General features: G+C 43.8%; 1 protein-coding gene across 2 annotated transcripts in view; it reads left to right on the top strand.

Moving 5' to 3' along the window:
• Nucleotides 1-19,626, top strand: part of LOC147753880 (uncharacterized) — a 25,736-nt gene extending 6,110 nt beyond the window's left edge. The window contains exons 1-2 of one of the 2 annotated variants that reach the window (XR_015314161.1): nucleotides 5,244-7,349; nucleotides 17,696-19,626. Coding sequence is in view for 1 of the 2 variants with exons in the window: in XM_086971670.1 (XP_086827796.1) it covers nucleotides 17,696-17,828 (133 nt within the window). In the remaining variant the exon portion in view is untranslated. Of the gene's footprint in view, nucleotides 1-5,243; nucleotides 7,350-17,695 lie in introns of those variants that run through there. The other variant, XM_086971670.1, reaches the window with a different exon arrangement.

Below are 19,626 nucleotides of genomic sequence, written 5' to 3'. Positions count from 1 at the left end.
CACTGTATGTACCACATAAACGATGTTCTTAAAATCTTAAAATAACAGCTATTAGCCACTTTTTGCTAGGTTACATCAGTGGGCTATACGGATATTCTCCTCAGTGTCTCATCGTTGGCACAGAGATGCACCATTATCACGCAGACCCGTCCTGGACATAGATACTTCAGGCAATCTTATGGTATAATATATTTTATGTAACTTGCCATCATGTCCGATCTTAACACAACAACGCAACGTTTCTAGCAAACGCTTTTCGCCGCCTTCATCATCTCGTTACTACACGACATTACAGATCCACAAAAAGATTTATCTATTGCTCTTATTCACAAGGTCCAAACGTACGGTAACTGTAACTCACATACACTCTGTGCTTTGTGTTTCTTAGCATTATCTGGTAGCTGTCATCCATGCAACGCACAATAAACATACATTTCGACTAGACAAAACCGTCGCCCGGCAGTAAGATAGATATATTACACGAATGGCATACACGCAGCTTTAGAGGGCACTGTCTCCGCTACCTCGAACACGCGTCTGACGTCGCTTAGAAGTGTTATCCGCTGATAGCCCAGTCAACTCAGGTGAAGGACTCTTTTTCCCTGCGTCGTAATCGGCGTAGCCGACGCTGTCAATACAACCTCACCTATTTGGTCTGAGCGAGTGACGCATAACGTCGACAACGTTGAACTCTTCAAGCAACAGTAAGTCTTAGCAGGTTCTGACCCCCCTGAGAGGTTTGGCGTGACAGCGCTCTCGAGGACGACAACTGATTTATTGCACGATTATTTAGTAAAACTAGGTCATTTGTATATGAGGATACAAATCCAGTGCGAGAAAGTGTAGATTAAATAATTAATTTTAACACACTAATTTCTCTGTCTGGTGATAATACTAACTACATGAAATTTTAAATCGAACATGGAACAGAACTGAACGTCCATTCAATTGCAAAGCAATGTGCTTACTCACGTACTCAATAGGGCGGTCGAGGTGGCAGAACGCTGACCTGATAATACGTAACACCATCCACAATGCTGCTCTTTCGTTTAGTTCGTATCTGGTTGACATTTACCAGTTCAATTTCTGAGCGCCCATAGGTACACTTCTGCTGTGTGATATTTTATGGGACATTAATTGGAATGTGGGGAAATTTTTACCTTTGGCCAACTACAATCTCAAATTTGTTACGGTAGAGTTACCGTATGCGTTCCAGATTCATACAGGTTGTTATTTCAAACAAACCGATCGATCGATCGCTGTGGCATGTATCGCGTACCTGCGTTCATAGTATGCATATGCCGAGAATTTTTTTACACTGTTTGCTTACTGCGAAGCTATTGACCTATCGGCACTTCCAACTCGAGCTCTCACGCCAACGCCTTTAAACTTTAAATGCTACCGAGACACCATTTTGCAATTCGCTTCCTTTGTGATTAGACGGATTTTTCAGTCTCTATCTGCTGTGTGTCCCGTCTCACTATATATCTGCGATGAACAGTTACGTGGCCACCGGTTTAGATTCTGAACGGTAAATGGGCAGACGTCAGTCGTGGATCTTTACCAATATACTATCATTTTGTCGAATGGTCACCCATATAATCGTCTTAGGTGACTCTGTCGCGGGGTCAAGGATAATCGAAGTGCGTTCCTGCTTGCTGCGGAAATTAATAAGTCCAACCGCTTCCGCCGCGTAGCGTGGTAGAATTACTTGGCCGATTAGATACGACAAATATTTACCGTCAGCTAAAAAAGTAACAAACATAACGAACTTGCTATCTGTGCATAATCCAAATCGGAAGCTACACTTATGTCGCATACTTGTTGCTATTAAAGCATCTCTAATCTAACCCGTGCGTTTTACTAGCTTTCATTTAAACCTCAAGACGTGTATCGCTTGTATGAACGAAACAAGTCGCCTCATAGAGTCGTAGAATACAATTTATTTGTTTATTTGTTGTTGTGATACAGTGTATCACCTGCGTACATAAGTTTGGCTTTTGTTCGTATCTCTCAGTAGGTTTTTCACCCTCGAAGATTATCCAGATTCAAGGCACGCGCGTTTCTGAAGGAGATTCTTCTTGCTCTTTATCGGAAATCTAGCTTGGCCTCACCGCCACACTGTTTGCTGAACAGGCCGCGTCGCTTTCAAAACTTTTCCTTCAAGTTCGCTCCCAATCTACCGGGTGCTGGCGGTTAGGCCGGGATGCCCCTTTCGGCGGAGTCCCGTCTTTCCCCTTAACCGCAGCCGCTACTACGGCTATCGCCACAACAACCTATGCAATTTGCCCAACCAGCAGTCAAGTACATGCTGGCGCTCTGCTGTTGGCTGGCGTAACCGACTGTTCGAGTACAGCTGTCCGTGTATAGGTCCGTCTGTGTGTCCTTCTGTGCGTTATGCGCATCTGAGCGTGTGCTGCTGCTGCTGTACGTTTTGCTCTTCTACCCCCGGCTGCTGGCTGCGTTGCTTGCGAGCCTCGTTGGGGTTTGCTGCCGATCTTGTCTCTCCATTTATCTTTCTCTGAAACGCTGCCTGTCCCTAGTCCTTGGTCTCCGGCTCCCGTTAAACCTGCTGCTGCAGTAAGAGGCGAAGGAGGAGGCTCTTCAGGTTCTTCAACAGGAGCAGGAGCCGGAGCTCCAAAAGCTGCCAGCACAGGAACGACGGGGAGTGGCAGAAGCGGAAAAAGCAGATTAGCATATTTAGATTTAGGGATGGGAAAATGCAGCAGCAGCAGCTTATAGAAGCAGCACAACCGTGGCGGCGATGCCAGACGTGTGGGTTGATGCTGCCGCTGTTGCGTGTGGAAAACGTAGTTTGGGGGTGCAGGAGGAGGTGGGGCGTAGAAAGCAAGGCAGGGGAACTGCGCCGTCGCGAATACAAACTGAAAGGTAGTGGATGAGCTGGGCCTCAAAAGCGGATGCCATAGGCAACGTTTGGGCTTCGTGAATGAGACGATAGAAAATCGAGAAAAGGAAAGCACAAATAGCTAGTCTGGTTACGTTGCTTGTCCGGATACCCGTAGTCGAGGCACGCTAGAAGGAAGGAAGACGACGTCGACGTTGCCCAGCATCTTTCTGCTGGTCTGCTGAATGCTGATACAACATGATACATGTAAAACATGACAATATGGCTAGTATAGGCAGACATCACAGCCCTTGAATTATCTACATTTAATCTAGATTAGTTCTTGCGTGTACTAGCTAGACACTATTCGGATCGAACGCAGGTAAACGTTAGGGAAGCACTGAATGCTTTGAACGTGTAAGGCAAGACTACGTAAGATGAGCAGTTAATACAAAGTTGCACGCGTATTAAATAAAGGAAAATAGCAATAAATGGTAGAGTGATATTTCATTTAAAGAAAAAAACGCCACTTTTTATTGTTTGTTTATGCATAGATTTACTCTAAATATATGACGAACCGAATACGTGTGCGGAGCCGATTTGCCAGCGTGTATGTGTACATGTATTTCTAGCCACATTTTTTACCCTAGCTGACTATTCACAATAGGTGTCTAAACGAATAGTTAGTCTACAACGAGCAACAACAACGGTAGAAAAGCTCTTTTTATCAATAGGTTTTAGTATCTAAATCTTAGTATAGCATCAAGTGTTGGACTTTTACTGATCATTGGAGCCTCTGTAATTTGGCACGTTTTTTAGGAAACTCATGACGTAGATCTTCGATACATTTTTTTATGATGATACCTATTTTAGATCATCATGGGTATGCTCCACTGTGAGGGCTTATATCAACTTTTCAAACTCGTTGATTTAATTGTCTATGGGGGTGAGTTCCCGTACACTCCCCTGATTATGATTGATCCACCCATGAGTGCTGAACATAGCGATATGCCCGCATTAGAAGCCTTCAACACACAACAAAAGCTAACTGTCCGTGTATACTGGTTTGCTACTACAGTTTTAAGAGGCCTGCCTCTCCCATCAAAGAAGAAAAAGTCAAAATCTTTTTAGGGACTAGCTCAATATAGCATTTAAAATTATGTAAGAATCTGAATCTGCTCCTTTTTTATCGACTTCTATATAAACATAACAGAAGGAAAGCAGAGCTTTGTGATGAAAGGGTGCTCCTTGCGAAATAGCTTAAGTCTATTTTCTCTTACATATATATATATATAGTTTTTCTTTTTACGTTAATTCAACATAACCACTTTAAAAATTGGCCAAAAAACGATACATAATTCGCTCCTTAGCCAATTTTTTGTATAAGAATGAACAACGTGTATATACATATATAGAATTATTTTCGCGACCTAAACTGAAGCGCCGTTACACTGAAACCCTGTCTTTATATGTATATTTTAAGTGTAAAAGGCCCACAAAATCATTTACAAGAAAGTAAAAAATAAAGAAGCCAGTTTTTCGAGTATGTTCGGTACAGAATCCTACATTATGAGCCTCTAAGGAATAGACGGGTTCAAATGTTACAGTGTAAATGCATGGTAATTTCGAAAAATTGTATAACATAATTAATTATAATGATAGGAAATGGGCATAGTTCTTACTATAAAAGAAGCAAGCAAGCAGATCCTGATACAAAATAACAGAACGCACAAACAACCGTACCGTTGTGTTACATACGATCCAAGTGTTGGCCTTCATCGTGTGTCCTGTTTGTTTAGTTTTAGGTTTATTTTTTAAAAATAAAGTAGTCTCTAGTAAATTTCAATGATTAGAACATTAAAAAAAATACGCATATCTTGCCTGGATCCGCAAAATAAGTACCCAGATGGAATAGGTACGACAAAAGTGAAAATTATGTGTAACAAAGTCAACCATACTACATGTATGGCTTTAGACAATCTTCCTGCTTTGCCTTTATCCTTGTTATAACTAAGCTCCGTTTTTCTATTCAGCTGAAAACATCCGTATTTAACAACAGTGAGCATCGACATCGGCTTACCAATACCAGTATTAAACAAACATATACATAATAAAAGGCGTTGGTTAGTGTACCTACAACCTACATACGCAGATGTGCCAAAAAGGTATTTTTCCCTTACTTGTAACCTCACCGGGCTGGTGTTTGCCTGTCTACCCAACTAAGCAATCGTTGTAGGTTTCTTCTCAGGTTATAACCAAAATGCCTATTCCTATCTCGGCTTCTCAAACTCTTTTGCTTGTTCTTCCTGTAGCTAATGTCAACTCTGTTCTTTCTTATTTTCGGTGTCTACGTCTCCATCGTTCGTATCTTCTATGCTATTGTGGACTCAGTTCCGTTCAGGAGGCCAACGGACGGTCGCGAGTTCCTTACCCTAAAAGAACGATTCCGGCCGACTTCGTGCGTTTCGCCGAGCCCCCTCAACTGTCTTCGTTTTCCCCGTCTAACGCCGGCGACTTCCTCGTCTTTGTCGTCTTTCTTACGCTGGGCAGATCATGGCTTGCCGTTTGTTTGGACCAGCGTCGCTTGCAGTCTGTGCAGGCTCCTTGGTGGGCCTGTTTCGCACAGTTTTGACTCAAGCCATGGCTAAACTACGCAGCTTTGCTTTTCTACTTTTTCTGGCCTCTCTTGTTGTCAGCACCTCACTCTCCTTCTCGTTTCACGCTCTCGTCAGTTCTCTTATTTTTTTCTCTTAGTTGTTGGGTCAGTTCGCTATACGGTGAGTTTAGCGCTTTCCTTCCTGAAAAAAACAACGAGGATGAAACAGTCCAGAAGGACAAAAAGAGCAGGGCAAACTACGGCAAAGAAGAAGAAGGAGGAGCTAGGGTAAGAGTGAGCTCGTAGAGGAGAACCTTTGCCAAGCCAGGTCAAGCCCAAGAAGGACGTCAGACCTTTTACATTGTCTGATTGCTGCTAGCAGAACGTCAATCGTGTTCTACGTCTTTCTACCCATTCGGCGATCTCCGCCCCCTGTTTTCAGCCCCAGACGTTACATTTGCCCCTGCAAAAGATAGCAAAACTAAGAAGGAAGAAGCGGTGATCTTTGACGCTTCCACCTCCATATCCCTCCTCTATGTACTATGGTCTCCTTTCTGCTCTTTGGACCGTCCGTCTAAAAATCACCACTATCCAGTTCGTCATCGTCTGCACCGCCATTGTTGTTGTGGTTGGCAGTAGCAATAGGACTATGGTGAGGATTACGATCGACCCTTGCTGCTGACCATCTTGCCACCGGATAACGAAAGTCCTTGTGTGTCTGCTGCTGCCTAACTCCTGACACACACGCAGACCCAAACTCATGGCTTACTTCTCCCAAACAACAAACCTACCTACAAAGCAATCATCGTGTAGTGTTGGCAGCGCGGACAACGATGATGCAATCGAGGCGGATTCTTCTTGCCCTACCGATTTCTTCGCGCTGAGCGTTCCTCCAGCCTACGCCAGCCGAGATGAATCCTAACTTGACGCCTACTTTTTGCGTCTATTGTGGGGATGTAGCCGCAGCAGCAGTAATGGTAGGCACTGCAATGGTCCGGTAGGTACAGTATAGGCTGAAATGACGACAAGTGAGGGGAAGGCGACAGTTGCGGTGGTGCTGCTGCTACAGTCGCTGGTCAGCATTATAATAATATTTATACCCATACAGTGGAATGGGGGTACGCAAAGGCATTCGTAGTTCGACCGAACGACGGGACGAGTAGCTCAGGCGTGCTTGGGCCGCCCGCCTGCATGACGATAGCCTTGTGTAACACTGGGTCTCTTGTGGGCAGCCACGAACGAACGAACGAACATATAGGCGGTAACGAAAAGAGTAGGCGGATGGTCGAGTGGGCGAAAAGCAGTCAGACACACACACCCACTCGCACGCTATACTAGGCTCGCTGAGGCAACCAACGAAGTAGCTGATGTATGGGAAGGGGGAAGGAATTCCTAAATTGAGTCTTCCAGCCGTAGCAGTAGCAGCGCGACCTCCTCAGTTTTTTCGTCCTGCGTCGTTACGATGCCGCCTTGCCAACATACCCGACCTGCACTTTGAGCTGTCGACACCATCGCGCGGCGGCAGCAGCAGCAGCAACAGTCGCTGCCGCCACCTCTGCCACGAACCTTTACTCCATTCGTGCCCCCCAAGAAATGCTGTTTTAGGAGGGACTTCAGTCGACCAGTATCGGCTACAGCCTCAGTGAGGCTACCAACTCGCCGTCACCGCCGCTACCGCTGTTGACGCCGTCAGCAACTATCGCCAACACTATCATTGAGGTATGAGGTGCAGAAAACGGTATAGAAGAAGCAAGGAAAATTTCATATAAAATCACACCCAGCCGACCGATCGGTCTAGAGGTAGGGAAGCAAGGCGGGCAGGCAAGCTGATTGAACCGATGGGTCAACGAACGACTTGAGAAGAGTCAGACGATATTACGATTGAAAGGAGTTGACCCCACCATATTGGTAAGAGTAAACCCTATATTTCAATACAACTTCTACTGATAGCCTCAGCGGAGAGCCGTAGGCGTGTCGCTTCCTGTGTCAGCATAAAGCACACACACGTGTTGTCGTACATTCGCTGTTGTATACAAAGGTAGAAAAAATAGAGTTCAAAGACGTAAGGCATTTATGCATCTAGGTGCTTACAGCAACGACGGCACATAAGATCTACCTTTACAAAAGTATCCAGAATCTGATAATGGTTAAGACGAATGTATAACAAGGCATAGGCACGCATAATTTTAACATACGGCTTTTTTTTTTGTAAATAAGCTGTCTTCGTGTGCAAAATAACAGTATTGGGAGCGGCAAAAAACATGAAAAGATGAGACCTTTAGACAGTTAAAATCTTGTTATCAAACATCTTTCTCTCATAAATGCATTTTATGCCGTTTAAAAACCCTTTTCCAGTCAAATCTTTTAAAGGTCTTACTAGATCATTCCTTTAACAATTTGCTTAAATAAAATGTATAAAAAAAATGGACGGGTAGTTACGCGCAAACTGATAAGCTGTGTCAGCTTAGCAGCATGACACGTTATATCATTCACAAAAAGACACGTTTTGTATTTCCACCAGTCTGCGAGGATTATATCCACTATTAAATTTCCACAGGTATAGAAAGTTAATTTCAAACATCTTCTTTAGAAAAAAATCGACGATCAATTAAAGTCAAAAAGCATTGTCTGCCGCAAATCCATCTATTTTTTTTTTTTTTTAAATTTTTTTTTCACCATATTCTGATCTTAGTTTTTAAGGTCATGACTCGCGCTTTACATAAAAATCAGATATATTTTTTATAGCTCCTCTGTATCCTGTGATGTGGGCAATGAAAAATTATTTTTTTAATTTAATGAAGTCTACGAGTAATTAATTAGTTAATTATTATTATCAATTATTTAAATTGGTGTAGTAGCTTGAAAAAAAACTAAACAAATATTAGATATTTTGCTAGTGAATAAAGACACTTTATTTTTGGCACACTTTACGATCGTGTAACACCCCCGTGCTATAAAGTAACAACTAGCAATTACTGCATTGTTTCTAGTAGCGATAATGATGCTCAAAGGCGAGTTTAAAAAAAGTGTATCCATTCATACATACGAAGAAGCCTACAAACCTGAAGTCCGGCAAGGCCATACACTCCAATGCAAGGCTCAACAATCTTAGATAATTTACTTTCACTTCGGACTGGGTCAGTTTTGTGAGGGATCTGTTGACTCGGGATTTACACTCGTTGGTATTATGCAATCGTGTTAGCGCGCGAATAGTCGACACCAATACTTGTCCGGAGTTAAGTCTTCATTCTGTTTTTGGCTTATGTTGTGACATTTTTTTAAAGTATTTTTTTTTCTGTCTCACACAATTAGTAGAATTACAAAATGCTAACTTTACGACAAGGAAACGCTAGAAATTTCGTTCGTTTTCAGATAAACATGTCTGTAACTTCGGTGATTTTTTTCTAATTAGCTAATAACTAGCTAAAAGGATTTTTGAGTTCAATAAATTACAATAGGACCTGCGCTATAATGTGCAGTTAATATATTGTATGCTTATGGGCCTGAATACAAGTCCGTATTTAGAAAAAAAACGACACTACTTGTGTTAAATCGTGATGGCGGTGTAATGGGAATATAGAGGAGAACTAAGATATCGTATTGTGTACTGTGATAGCCGTGTATTTCTATGACTGATGAGCTCCCCAATGCCTGTGTGAATGAAAATGCAAATTTTAACCTAACAAAACTGTCAGAAAAATCCTACGTTGTAAGTAAATGTTGCTTTTAATATGCAGATTGTAACGAATGAGACCGTAGTACAATCAAATTGAATTCTATCCTTCCGTATATATACGGCGGGTACGGCATGCAAACACCATTAGATAATACTCACGTTTGACTAATGCTCTTATTGATGAGCGAGCAGACGCGTTTTACTGAAGTCTACGTCAGTTAGTGCATATAAGCGGTCTGTACCGTAGTGACATATGAACACTGCATAAAAACGTAGACATGTCGGACACTTCACCTGCCTACCAATGAAATGAACTGTGTTTTCATCTACTTCGTTGCTTGCTTACTGTTAGTTCTCCCTTGAAATAGATGTGACTCCATGTCACTATGTGTGTGCCTCAATGTCCTTTTATGAGTCTTTGTGATAGTGGTGACCTCGGGCACGCCTGAAAGCCCTGCTACTCGCTCTATTGCGAGTCCCTCCGGAGCAAGCTAGGGTATCCAGGAGTCAGCAGCAGCAGCAGCAGCAGGTTCATCCCATCCATAATGGAGCATGCATCGTTGACCATCCCCTTTCGCTGGCCGCCTCCACATTTATAGTCACTTTACGGGGGTCGGAGAGCGGACGATCTGAGAGGGCTGCTGCGGGGAGCTTCACTGGTGAAGGTTACTGGTGCGGCCCCCGCTCCAGAACCAGAAGTCCAGGACACTTCCTAAGTCCTGGGTAGGGACTTTTTTCACTGAGCGGACGCGTTTGCCGGCTCGCTCAGTCCTCTCTATTCTCTTTCGTGCAATTCTGCAGCTACTATGCGTAATGTTCCTTTGCGCCTCCGGCGATACCGGAAGGAACGGCTGAGCATTACGAGCGCATCGAAGCGCATAGCGAGCCTGGGAGCAAGCACCGGAGCGCGGACATATTTTTCAAACAAATCAGTCGCCCCTTCTCTTGCCGGCCTCTTTTCCCTAGCGCTTTCCTCCGTACGGCCGTTTGTCTCGCTGTGGCAGAGCGGCAGATTGCAACAGGTGCCTTAACTGCCGCCTGCGGTCATGCTTGTTATACCCCAATTGTGATACATACCTGTCTGTATGTGCGCCTATACTGTACTGGATAAAAGCTGTTTCTGTTGCAGAACGAGGTCGCACTACGTGAAGGGTTAATTTGTCTAGTTTTAGATTTTGCAGAACATCTCGCGTTTCATCTGGCTAAATCAATGATCAGGTTTGTACTTTATGTAAACCGTCTCTGACATACGAAAATGGTTCGCCCTCTAAAGAAAGAACTCCTCCATGTTGCCTCTGTTTCGCTAATATTTCAGTATAATTTCAGCTAATATTAATATGTAGTATATTTATGGATAGCCTGTATTAGACGCGACATTGTCTCGTCATTTCACAGCTCTCTCGCTCGTTTCATTCGTAGCTCACGCTTCCTCAAACACAGCAAATAATGATATTCGTCGATCTTAAACAATGATGCACTGCGATAAAAGAAAATTCCAGTTTGCCTCACCGAACAAAACAGGACTAGCAAGCCAGACCCTATAAATACCAAAGAAGCATTACAACACAATGTCTCTCATGTGGTCCTCGAAACTTTTGGCCGTTAGAACCACACGATTTGTAAAGCCATTGAAGCAAACAAATGATCAATGCAAGCTTTCAGACCCCTCTGCGTTCATCCACTTTCCGTCGTGCGCACGGGACAGCTGCCACACCATTATATCATTATATAAACTAGACAGCGTTTCTAGAATCGCTAAAATGAAGCTCTAGAGATTCTGACTAGATCTGTCTTTGCGCAGTCGACAGAACCTAATGAAATCCCATCCCAAACCGCCTCAAAAATTTGGTTTCGTCTTATCCTTTATAACGGAATGTATTATTTATTGTGACACATTCGTTAGCTCTTAGTTTGAAGTTCATTTTTCGCACGCGCATCAGTGTCTCTGATCTGTTTCTGTTATAGTACGTCTCTATTGCATCTCCCCTGTCTTGAACCATTTGTTTGAAGAATCAGACGAGGCGAGATGCTAAAACACAAATCTATGTATTTTAAAATACATAGATTTGCATCCATCTGAACTGGTGTGGGCTATAACTTAAATGCGGGGAGTGGTTGCACACGATGATGCAGCCGAGATGGAAAAACTGGGAATGAAGGGCGATACTCCACCGAGCATTATGTCTGCCCATTCTCGACGGTTGACAGTCTTCGAGGAGACAATACATGCGATGAGGGTAGGTTGTACACAGTAAATGCAGGCGATCCTCTTAAGGTTCACACAAGTGGCCTTTCCTGGTTGGCTCGCCAGCAGGCGCAAGTCCCACGCCTGATCGATCCGGCCGCTTGTTAAACGCTGCATTTCTGGGTTCCTCGGTGTAAGACCAATACGCTGCTCTGACGTAGTGTTACACGGAGTCCGGGGCCAAATAGTTGCCCCTCCCAGAAGTTTTCAGTTCCCCTCGTCTTCTCGTTCGGATGAAGAAGCTACACGCTCGAATGTAGAGACTTAACTATATTCGGGGCGTCCATAAAGTACTCTGACTCGCTGCTTAAAATAACGACAGAGGGAAGACACTGCTTTAAAATCTGAGTAAAATATCAAGTATGAAAGAGTGGTTTGATTTTTTTTTATCCCAGAAACTAATGGACAGAAACAGAATGTATGAATTTGATACGTGCATATCGTGCATTTAGGGTGTTTTATTGATGTGTAATCGCTGGTCACTTAACAGTAATGGGAAACCAAATATGCTATAAAATATCATCAATTTTAAAAAAAAAAAGTAACATTTGGCTCAAAGTAAAATTGAATTACCCAAAAAAAACTTGCCCTGACGACAAATCATCAACTAATGTTACAGTCATTGGATGCAATGATTTCACTACTAAGTCCTCATCTTTTGCAGGTACTACCAAGCTAAATAGAATGTAAAAGTGCGAAAGTACGATTTGGCTTTCCCTGATCCTTCTTAACAAACTAGTTACAATGAAGTTCGTTATTCCTTTTTCAAGCCATCATTGTATGCTTTTACCTGATAGTAGCTCTGGCCGTATTCACAGGGCAAAGTGGGCGAACCAAGGATTGTCCGCTACGACTACGTTATTCCACCCATCTCACAGGTTCGCTAAGGCCGGCGCTACTCGCTTTCCTAGTTTTTTCGTTTCGTTGGTACCGGTAGCTACTGCTCGTTGCCATCCTTCGAGGCAACTTCGAACTAAAAGGGGGTTGACCAGGGCCATGGCAACGACGGTATGGCCCCGCTGCTTTGGGCCTAGTGGTGACGACATGTATTTGCTCTTAGCTCCAGCAACAGCCGAAACAGCAGCAGCCGTAGCGGTACAGTACCGGTGTCAACGGTAGCAGCTATAGGAACGGACCTCCGAGTCTCATACTCCCATGTTGAAAGTCCCCTTCTTTTCAAGCTTGGTGGGCGGGTAGTCGCTTGGGCCTGCCTGGACCAGGGTCGAGCCGAGTTCGCCAGGCCCCATTTGCAGCTTTTTCCTTTCGCATTGACAGAGAATACCAAGGGAAACTTGGGGAAGTCAGACTATTTAAGAATTCAGCAACGCGGCCAGCTGCACAGCGCCGATCTCTTTCACCGTTGCTCCAACCAGGACTTGTGCCTGGAGGAAAGACGCAAGCTAGCATTGGGTTGCATGCTTGCGTACAAGAAACACAGGAACATGAACAATGTTGATTGTCCTGAGGGAGTAGCGAGGTACCAGTTTAGCAGAACTCAAAAGGTTAAATGAAGACACACCTGGAATATAATAGAGGTGCTTTTTAGCGTATGTAAATACAACCGAGAGGAAATGCAAACGTGAAAATGTTATAGATACATAAGAGATTCCTCAATCAGGATGAATTGTAAAGCAATAAGATCGGTGAATAGCCAGTTACCTAGATCGACGAAGCACATAAAATACATGTGCTTCAAACGAGTATAGGTCATTTTATAGCGTGATAAACATATAATAGCTGAATATGTTAGAAGTGGTTTCTTGCCAATATCTGTACATTCCTACGAAGCATAAAGGCGACAAATTTATAAATAGTGACCTTATCTCTTCCGGTGCCCGTATATCACTGGTTGGGTAGATCCTTGTCCATAGTCTAGGCTTTTATTCACCTTGGATAGATAACATTTACTACTGCTGCTTCCGCCGTAAGGATAGGCTAGCTAGCATCCGGTCTGACTCGATTTTTCCTTGGGCAGAATAACGCTGTTGTCACGGGTTCAACGTTTTGTCTTTTCACTGCCACCAATACAGAAACCCAAACCAATGTTCTCACATGCCTCTCTCGTCATTATACTAGGAACTCCACAGAGAGTAAAAAGCTCAAAAAGTAGAAAGTATAGCCTCAACTGTCCCTGTCATGAGGTGACCATTATCCTGTTCACTTCAGTTGTTTCCTGCGCCCATTGCGAGACGGCCATCCGAGATGTTGGTCTGGACCGAAGTGAACACACGGCTCGTGCAGTCCAACCCACTCAGTCTCTCCTTCTTCCTCTGCTCGCAGATGAGCACTTTCTTTCAGATTTCAACGTACGCTTATCTCACTTCACGTCACAATCGCCGACTAGTGCGGCGGGAGCGATAGCTCTGCGTCGCTTTCGCACAGGTTTGTGTTGTGATTCCAGTTGCCTGCTGTATCTCTCGCTATTCCGTCACTCTCGCCTCTTAAGTGTATACCCAGTCATTCCCAGCCCACCCTGGGCTAATTGTTTCTGTTAATACTTCTCATTATTACCGGGACTGAGTTTATTTCACAAGCAGTAACCGGGAGTCTGGTTGGTACCTGGAGTCGCAGGTTGAATCTGGTGAGGGGAGGCTTTGTGAAGAATCTGACTTTAGTGCCAACACACAAACCATCGCTGAGCATTTTCTAACAAATCAGCTAAGGGATAGTCGCCAAAGGCCTTGCTTACTCCATTTCAGCCTACGCTGCCAAGCGTGGATGGTTCCAGCAGCCCTAACCTATCCGTAACCGGGGTGAGTGTCTAAGTGCGGAAAGGACATCGAGGGGGGGGGGGGAGAAGCGTACAACTAAGCGCAAAAGTGAACAATTAGGAGACTACCCTTGTAGGTGTCCCAGACACTACCGCACTGAAGTACCGGCATGTGTAAGCTGAACAGGGCTGAAAAGCAACGAAAGGCCTTTGTGGCAAAATTTCGACCGAATCATCGCGTAAGTAAAATAGTTAGCTTGCAATTCCAGCGTGCAGCACGATAAACAAACGGCCTATATTTCCGTTAGGGAGACCAGACATACAAGCGAAGCGTTTAAGATAGGGAAGAGTTCTCCTTGAAATAGGGAACAGCACAGTAAGGTCGTGTGATTGTGCGGATACAGCAGTAGTTATCAGCACTGCTATTATGAAACAAAGCAAGCTGGTATATTTTCAGAAAATCGGTGTAGTAAGATTTGTTTCGGTTGTATTTTTTAGATAAAATATATTGTGTTCCGAACAGTTAATGCTGTTAACCGCTGCTCAAAACCATTTTCAACCTATAATAAAAATACGTCAATCAAAATAATGATGATAATAATAAATGATTATGCTACACCAAGCTAAGTGTTTGTTTAAAACAGCCCGTAACAGATTCTAGCGCGAAGGTTTTCCCAACGAACTTAGCTTCTTGATCAGACGTGCTTCATGATCAGACGAAACGTTGAGAGAAGATGCTTTCAAACCACTAACGAGACAAACAGTGATACGACAAAATTAAAAAAAAAAATAAATATTTTACAGTGCAGTAAACATGATCGCATGGAACACAATGATAATACCTGCTGCTCGTTAGGGACTTTATGTGATCGGCGCAATTGGGCTTGATTTACTGCACGTTTGGTGCAACCTCTTTACGACCGCTTGTGAGGCATGACTTTTTAAAATTAAAAAAAAAGACTCTTGAGCAAGGACAAGAAAAATGCTGCACATGGTAAAACTACTAAATTAGTGAAATGCCATAAAACAAAAGAAAGCCCAACCATTTTTTAGAAACAAAAAAATTGTTTCAAAAAAAAACAGAAAAACAAACTATAATCAAATCTAATACATAAAACTATCAGATCCACTTTGTTTCAGTTAAGCGCCGCCACTATTTCAGTCGAGTATTATAACTGGCTGGAATACGCTGTAACATATCATCTTATCCATTGCATCCTTGTCACTTATGCGTACCATTTTCGCTGTATACTGTACGGTAACGAATCATGATGGCGATGTAGCTTCTAAGTACGTCCTGATTATGTTGTCCTACGGGGGCTGCTAGTTCACGATTGTAAGCCTGGTCTGAGTAAGGAGCGCGTGCATGAGCGGCCCTATGGGATTTCCGTGCCCTAGAATAGGCAATGCTGAGTGCCTTTCACTAAAAAACGCTGTGACATTGAACGAATATCTACAGCGACGGCAATATTCCTTCTATCGCCTCAGCATTGACTTAGCTCAGAATCCAGCTCTTAGAAATCTGTCGTTTTCTCATACATAAACTAGAGCAGGGGTGCGCATTAAAGAAAGAAAAAATACCGGACAAAAAGGAGCTAGCTGGCCAGCCTGAGCTCGACACAAGCAACAAAACAAAATTATGGTGGCAGTGAAAGGTATCGGCACTGCTGTAATCCACGTGGGTGTGATTATCGCCCGGTCGAAGACACTCTAGTGGGTGCTCCATTACGTTGTAGGGCTTGTAGCCCTCAGTGCTACCCCTTCATCCCTTGATATCGCTTCTTGTCGGTTCGCTTTGCTTTATTACGGCCAGGCAACAACAGTTTCAGCAAAACAGACACAGCCGCAGAGATCAGTAACAACCGTAGAAGCGACAAGGCTGCAAACAATGACAAACAATATAACAGCATAATTTATGCCGCTCCTCTGATAATGGAAAATACGGAAAGCTGATCATTATGTACGGCGTAGAAAGCCAAACAGGCAATGCACGTTTTCTCTTTTACGATTAATTATCGATCACTTATTGGCATAAACATATGTATAAGAGATTGAATTCTTACAGAAGTAAAGTTTATCGATCGTTGGATAGTCGGATAGTGCATCTCTGCGGGGGTGTTAAAAAAAGACCAATATAGTCAGGAGTTATCGCAGAATGGAGTATATCTACATGCAATCCGGCGCGCTGCATCTCCAACAACGGCATCGGCTTAAACAGATCGTAAAAAGTCGAAAGAAATATACCATATAGTCACGTAGGCGCACAAACGACGCTGTAGTAAACCGAATCCAAGCCCACTCAAAGCATATCCGAATAATCAGTCAATAGATACGTACTTGTTCCTACTTCTACGCGCTAACCTCCCTGCTACCAGAGGGATTGCAGAAGCCTCGTAGAGTTTCGCGAGTTTCTTCGCCTCTGGGGGAGTGTCGGACGAAGCCGAGCGATGGCAAAGCCTTCGAACCTCCCCGATGATCCATATTCAGAGTCAGCTGCGGTGTCAACCCCAGCAGCCGCATCGGAGGGACGCAGGCCACTCAGACGACTACGTCAACCTGCTTTCGCCTCGACGACTCCAATGCAACCAAGCAAATGGGCCCTTTGAAAACATGGGGTGGCATTGTAACCAACTGCTTAATCAGCGCACTATTCCCTTTCCCTCTTTCTCTCTCTCCATGTGTTCCTGTGCCTTTGTCTGATTTCTCGGATACGGCGACGAGTACGAGGAACTGAATGCCAGATCAGAAAAGCAAGGCGAGAAGCCTGCGCCCTTTGTGGCCAAAAAAGCTTAGGCGGCACCGCGGACACCTATGCGGGTTGCTAGCTCGGTGTAGGGGGTAAGCCAAGTTGCGCCAGGGAGGACCAATAGGGGTTGTAGGGACCAGCACCTACGGCCTGCACAAAAAAATCAACTGGCTAGTGGTAGGCTTACGAAAGTCGTGTCGTTGTCGTACACACCGTGCCGGCGGCAGCGATAGAGTAGCTAACATGCTAGAAAGGTGAAACGGAGGGGAGTCGTGGTGGATGTCGGTTCCGCAGGGCGAATTAACTGAACCCGTTGTTATGCGCTACCACTCGTTTGGGTCAACTCTCGCCCTATTTCTGTTGCAACTCAGATCTCTTAGTAAGCTACAGAAATTCTACTATACTCAGAGCAGGAGAGTGTATGTGTGCAGATGTGTCCTAGGCCTATACCTAGCGGTGGAAACTCATGGCGATTTCGGCCGTTTGGACTAAGTGTCGTCCACCGTTGCATTACTTCCTAGTAAAGGATTGTGCAAAAGTAGACGAGACACACGGCACAACGTAGGCCAGCGCCAGGAGCCCATCGTAGGTCTGTCGCGCGGGCGTACGGGGGTACCCGCATCGTGCGAGGGAAAAGGCACTCTGAACGAGTACTGATTGGCCCGCTCCTTGAATCTCTTTGTGTAGACCGATGCATGCGCTCCCACATAATCCATTTCAAGGTGCCAAGTCAACAGGGCACTTAACAGTATCGACAATGTGGAAGATGTGCGTGCGCCGATCTAGTGTGTGTCGTTTGTGTATAGCATCGGTTTAGCCAACTGAAAGAGAAGCGTTGACTGGATCATATATATAGCACTTCTGTTGCTTCTTTCAGGTTCGACTCGAGGGCTTGTATTGAAGTGTGGGGAAACGTAAACACGTGGTATGCCCAACGTTTGGATAGAGGGCACCCGCAGGAAAAAAGGATTGATCGGTCCGGAATGGATGTGACTGCCTGCGCCGTGTAGAGGCACGTCCAACTTGTATACGCACTACTAAGCAGAGCTCAACAATGTGCCTCATTGCAGGGCTAGGATTCTGCCCATTGAATTGTACCCAGAAATGAATGGAGATTGTTTCCTACAAACACGGCCTTAAGGAAGTTCTGCGAGTACACATTACCACTATAACATCTAAACCTTCAAGTGTTCAATGACGCTTATTAAAGTGGGTTGAGTAGGTCTTTTAAAAAGAATTATTTTGTAGTATATAAAAAAGAACACGTAATAGAATTTTAACGTTCTAATCAAGCATTTTATTTGGTTTGCTTAGAATTTAAACGACTTTTCGATAACTTTGGATGAGCTACATTTTGATACTTGCTGACACTGAATTATGTATCATGTTAGGGGAGTAAGTCCAATACTTATTCCTCTAACATGATTCGAAGTTTCAAATGGAAACCGTTTCCTGAGGAAACTTAATTTTTATAGGAAACGAAACACATCAGAATATCCATCTATCTGCAAAGCATACTATGTCGGCTCTTGAATCAAATCATCAGCTTCATAGCATGTTTTTCTCGATTGCTTTTACTCGTTGCTAGATTTAATCCTTCTTCGAAATTTAATCCTCCTTTAGCGAAACTTTCCTTAATCGAGCTACTGAATGTACAATTAATCGATCGGATAGATTAAGTATATACTGGTCGCCTATTACCTCTCTTGGGAACATAGGAACAAATTTCTATCAACAGGATTGTCTCTGTTACGTTTTTGTCAGCCAAATAATGGACTTCTTGCTATTTACTGCTTCGGGGGGCCCAACACACAATATTAGATATGGTGTCGGCCAGCTCGTTCTATATCATTTATATAACGGTATAGAGCCGCAGGATGGGTAAACTGATGACGACTAGTTGAATCCGTTTACGGGCCATTTACGTATTTGCAATTATAAAATTGAAACTCTCATTAAAATAAGCTGTGTAGCACTTGGGTCTGCATATTTAGGTTTTGTTAAGTCACGTTCATGGGTCAGGCGAGACAGGCGTCTGGCACCGTGAGATACAGAAATAGTAGGAGGCACTATTCATAATATGCTCAACGCAAACTAAAATTGAGTGCAGCTGGATTTCAGCATATATTAAGCTAGTGTTTCACTCAGAGGTCTTCGAATATATATTTTCTATTCGTACCAACAATCACAATTGAAACTACAAATTACGAAGTCGAGATTAAAAATAATTTTGTTTTTTCTCAAGTGAGGATAGGTGCTTATTTGAAACCATAATTCTTAATAACATTATACCGTTCCGTTTTTCAGCATACGAGCTTGAAAGCTTCAGCCATGAGAAATTAACATCCGCGCTGGTTTGTTGCTGGTCGTAGATCTGTGAACTCGACACGAGCCCCCTCTATGAATTACGTTTGGTTATATATTGTCTGAAATCTTTTTATCTTATCACCTAGGTCTGTTTATTAGCGTCTTCGCTATTCGTTTCCCCAATAGACACATCTACTAATTAGGTGCCTATACGCCTTTACCGTATTCAATTTATTGTCAGCTCTCTCATCCTTCATTTTACTCTCACCCTGTTTTCGAAAATCGCGCCCTTCGAACAGGTCGTCCTCTACCTGCCTGCCTAATATTCATGTTATTTCATGTCAATTTACGACAGCTCAATAGTAGACCTTGCATTCATTCAGCATTACAGTTTTGGCCACCATTGTCCCTGCCATGCCGACGGACAAAAGCGTTCGCCCAATCCAGCCTCGGTCTCCGTTCGAGTTTTCTACGTTACCCTCCACCCCGACGTCATTATAT

The sequence above is a fragment of the Varroa jacobsoni genome, unplaced genomic scaffold, assembly GCF_002532875.2.
Source record: "Varroa jacobsoni isolate VJ856 unplaced genomic scaffold, vjacob_1.0 scaffold_134, whole genome shotgun sequence".
Lineage (NCBI taxonomy): Eukaryota > Metazoa > Arthropoda > Arachnida > Mesostigmata > Varroidae > Varroa > Varroa jacobsoni.
This window is presented reverse-complemented; position numbering and strand designations above follow the sequence as displayed.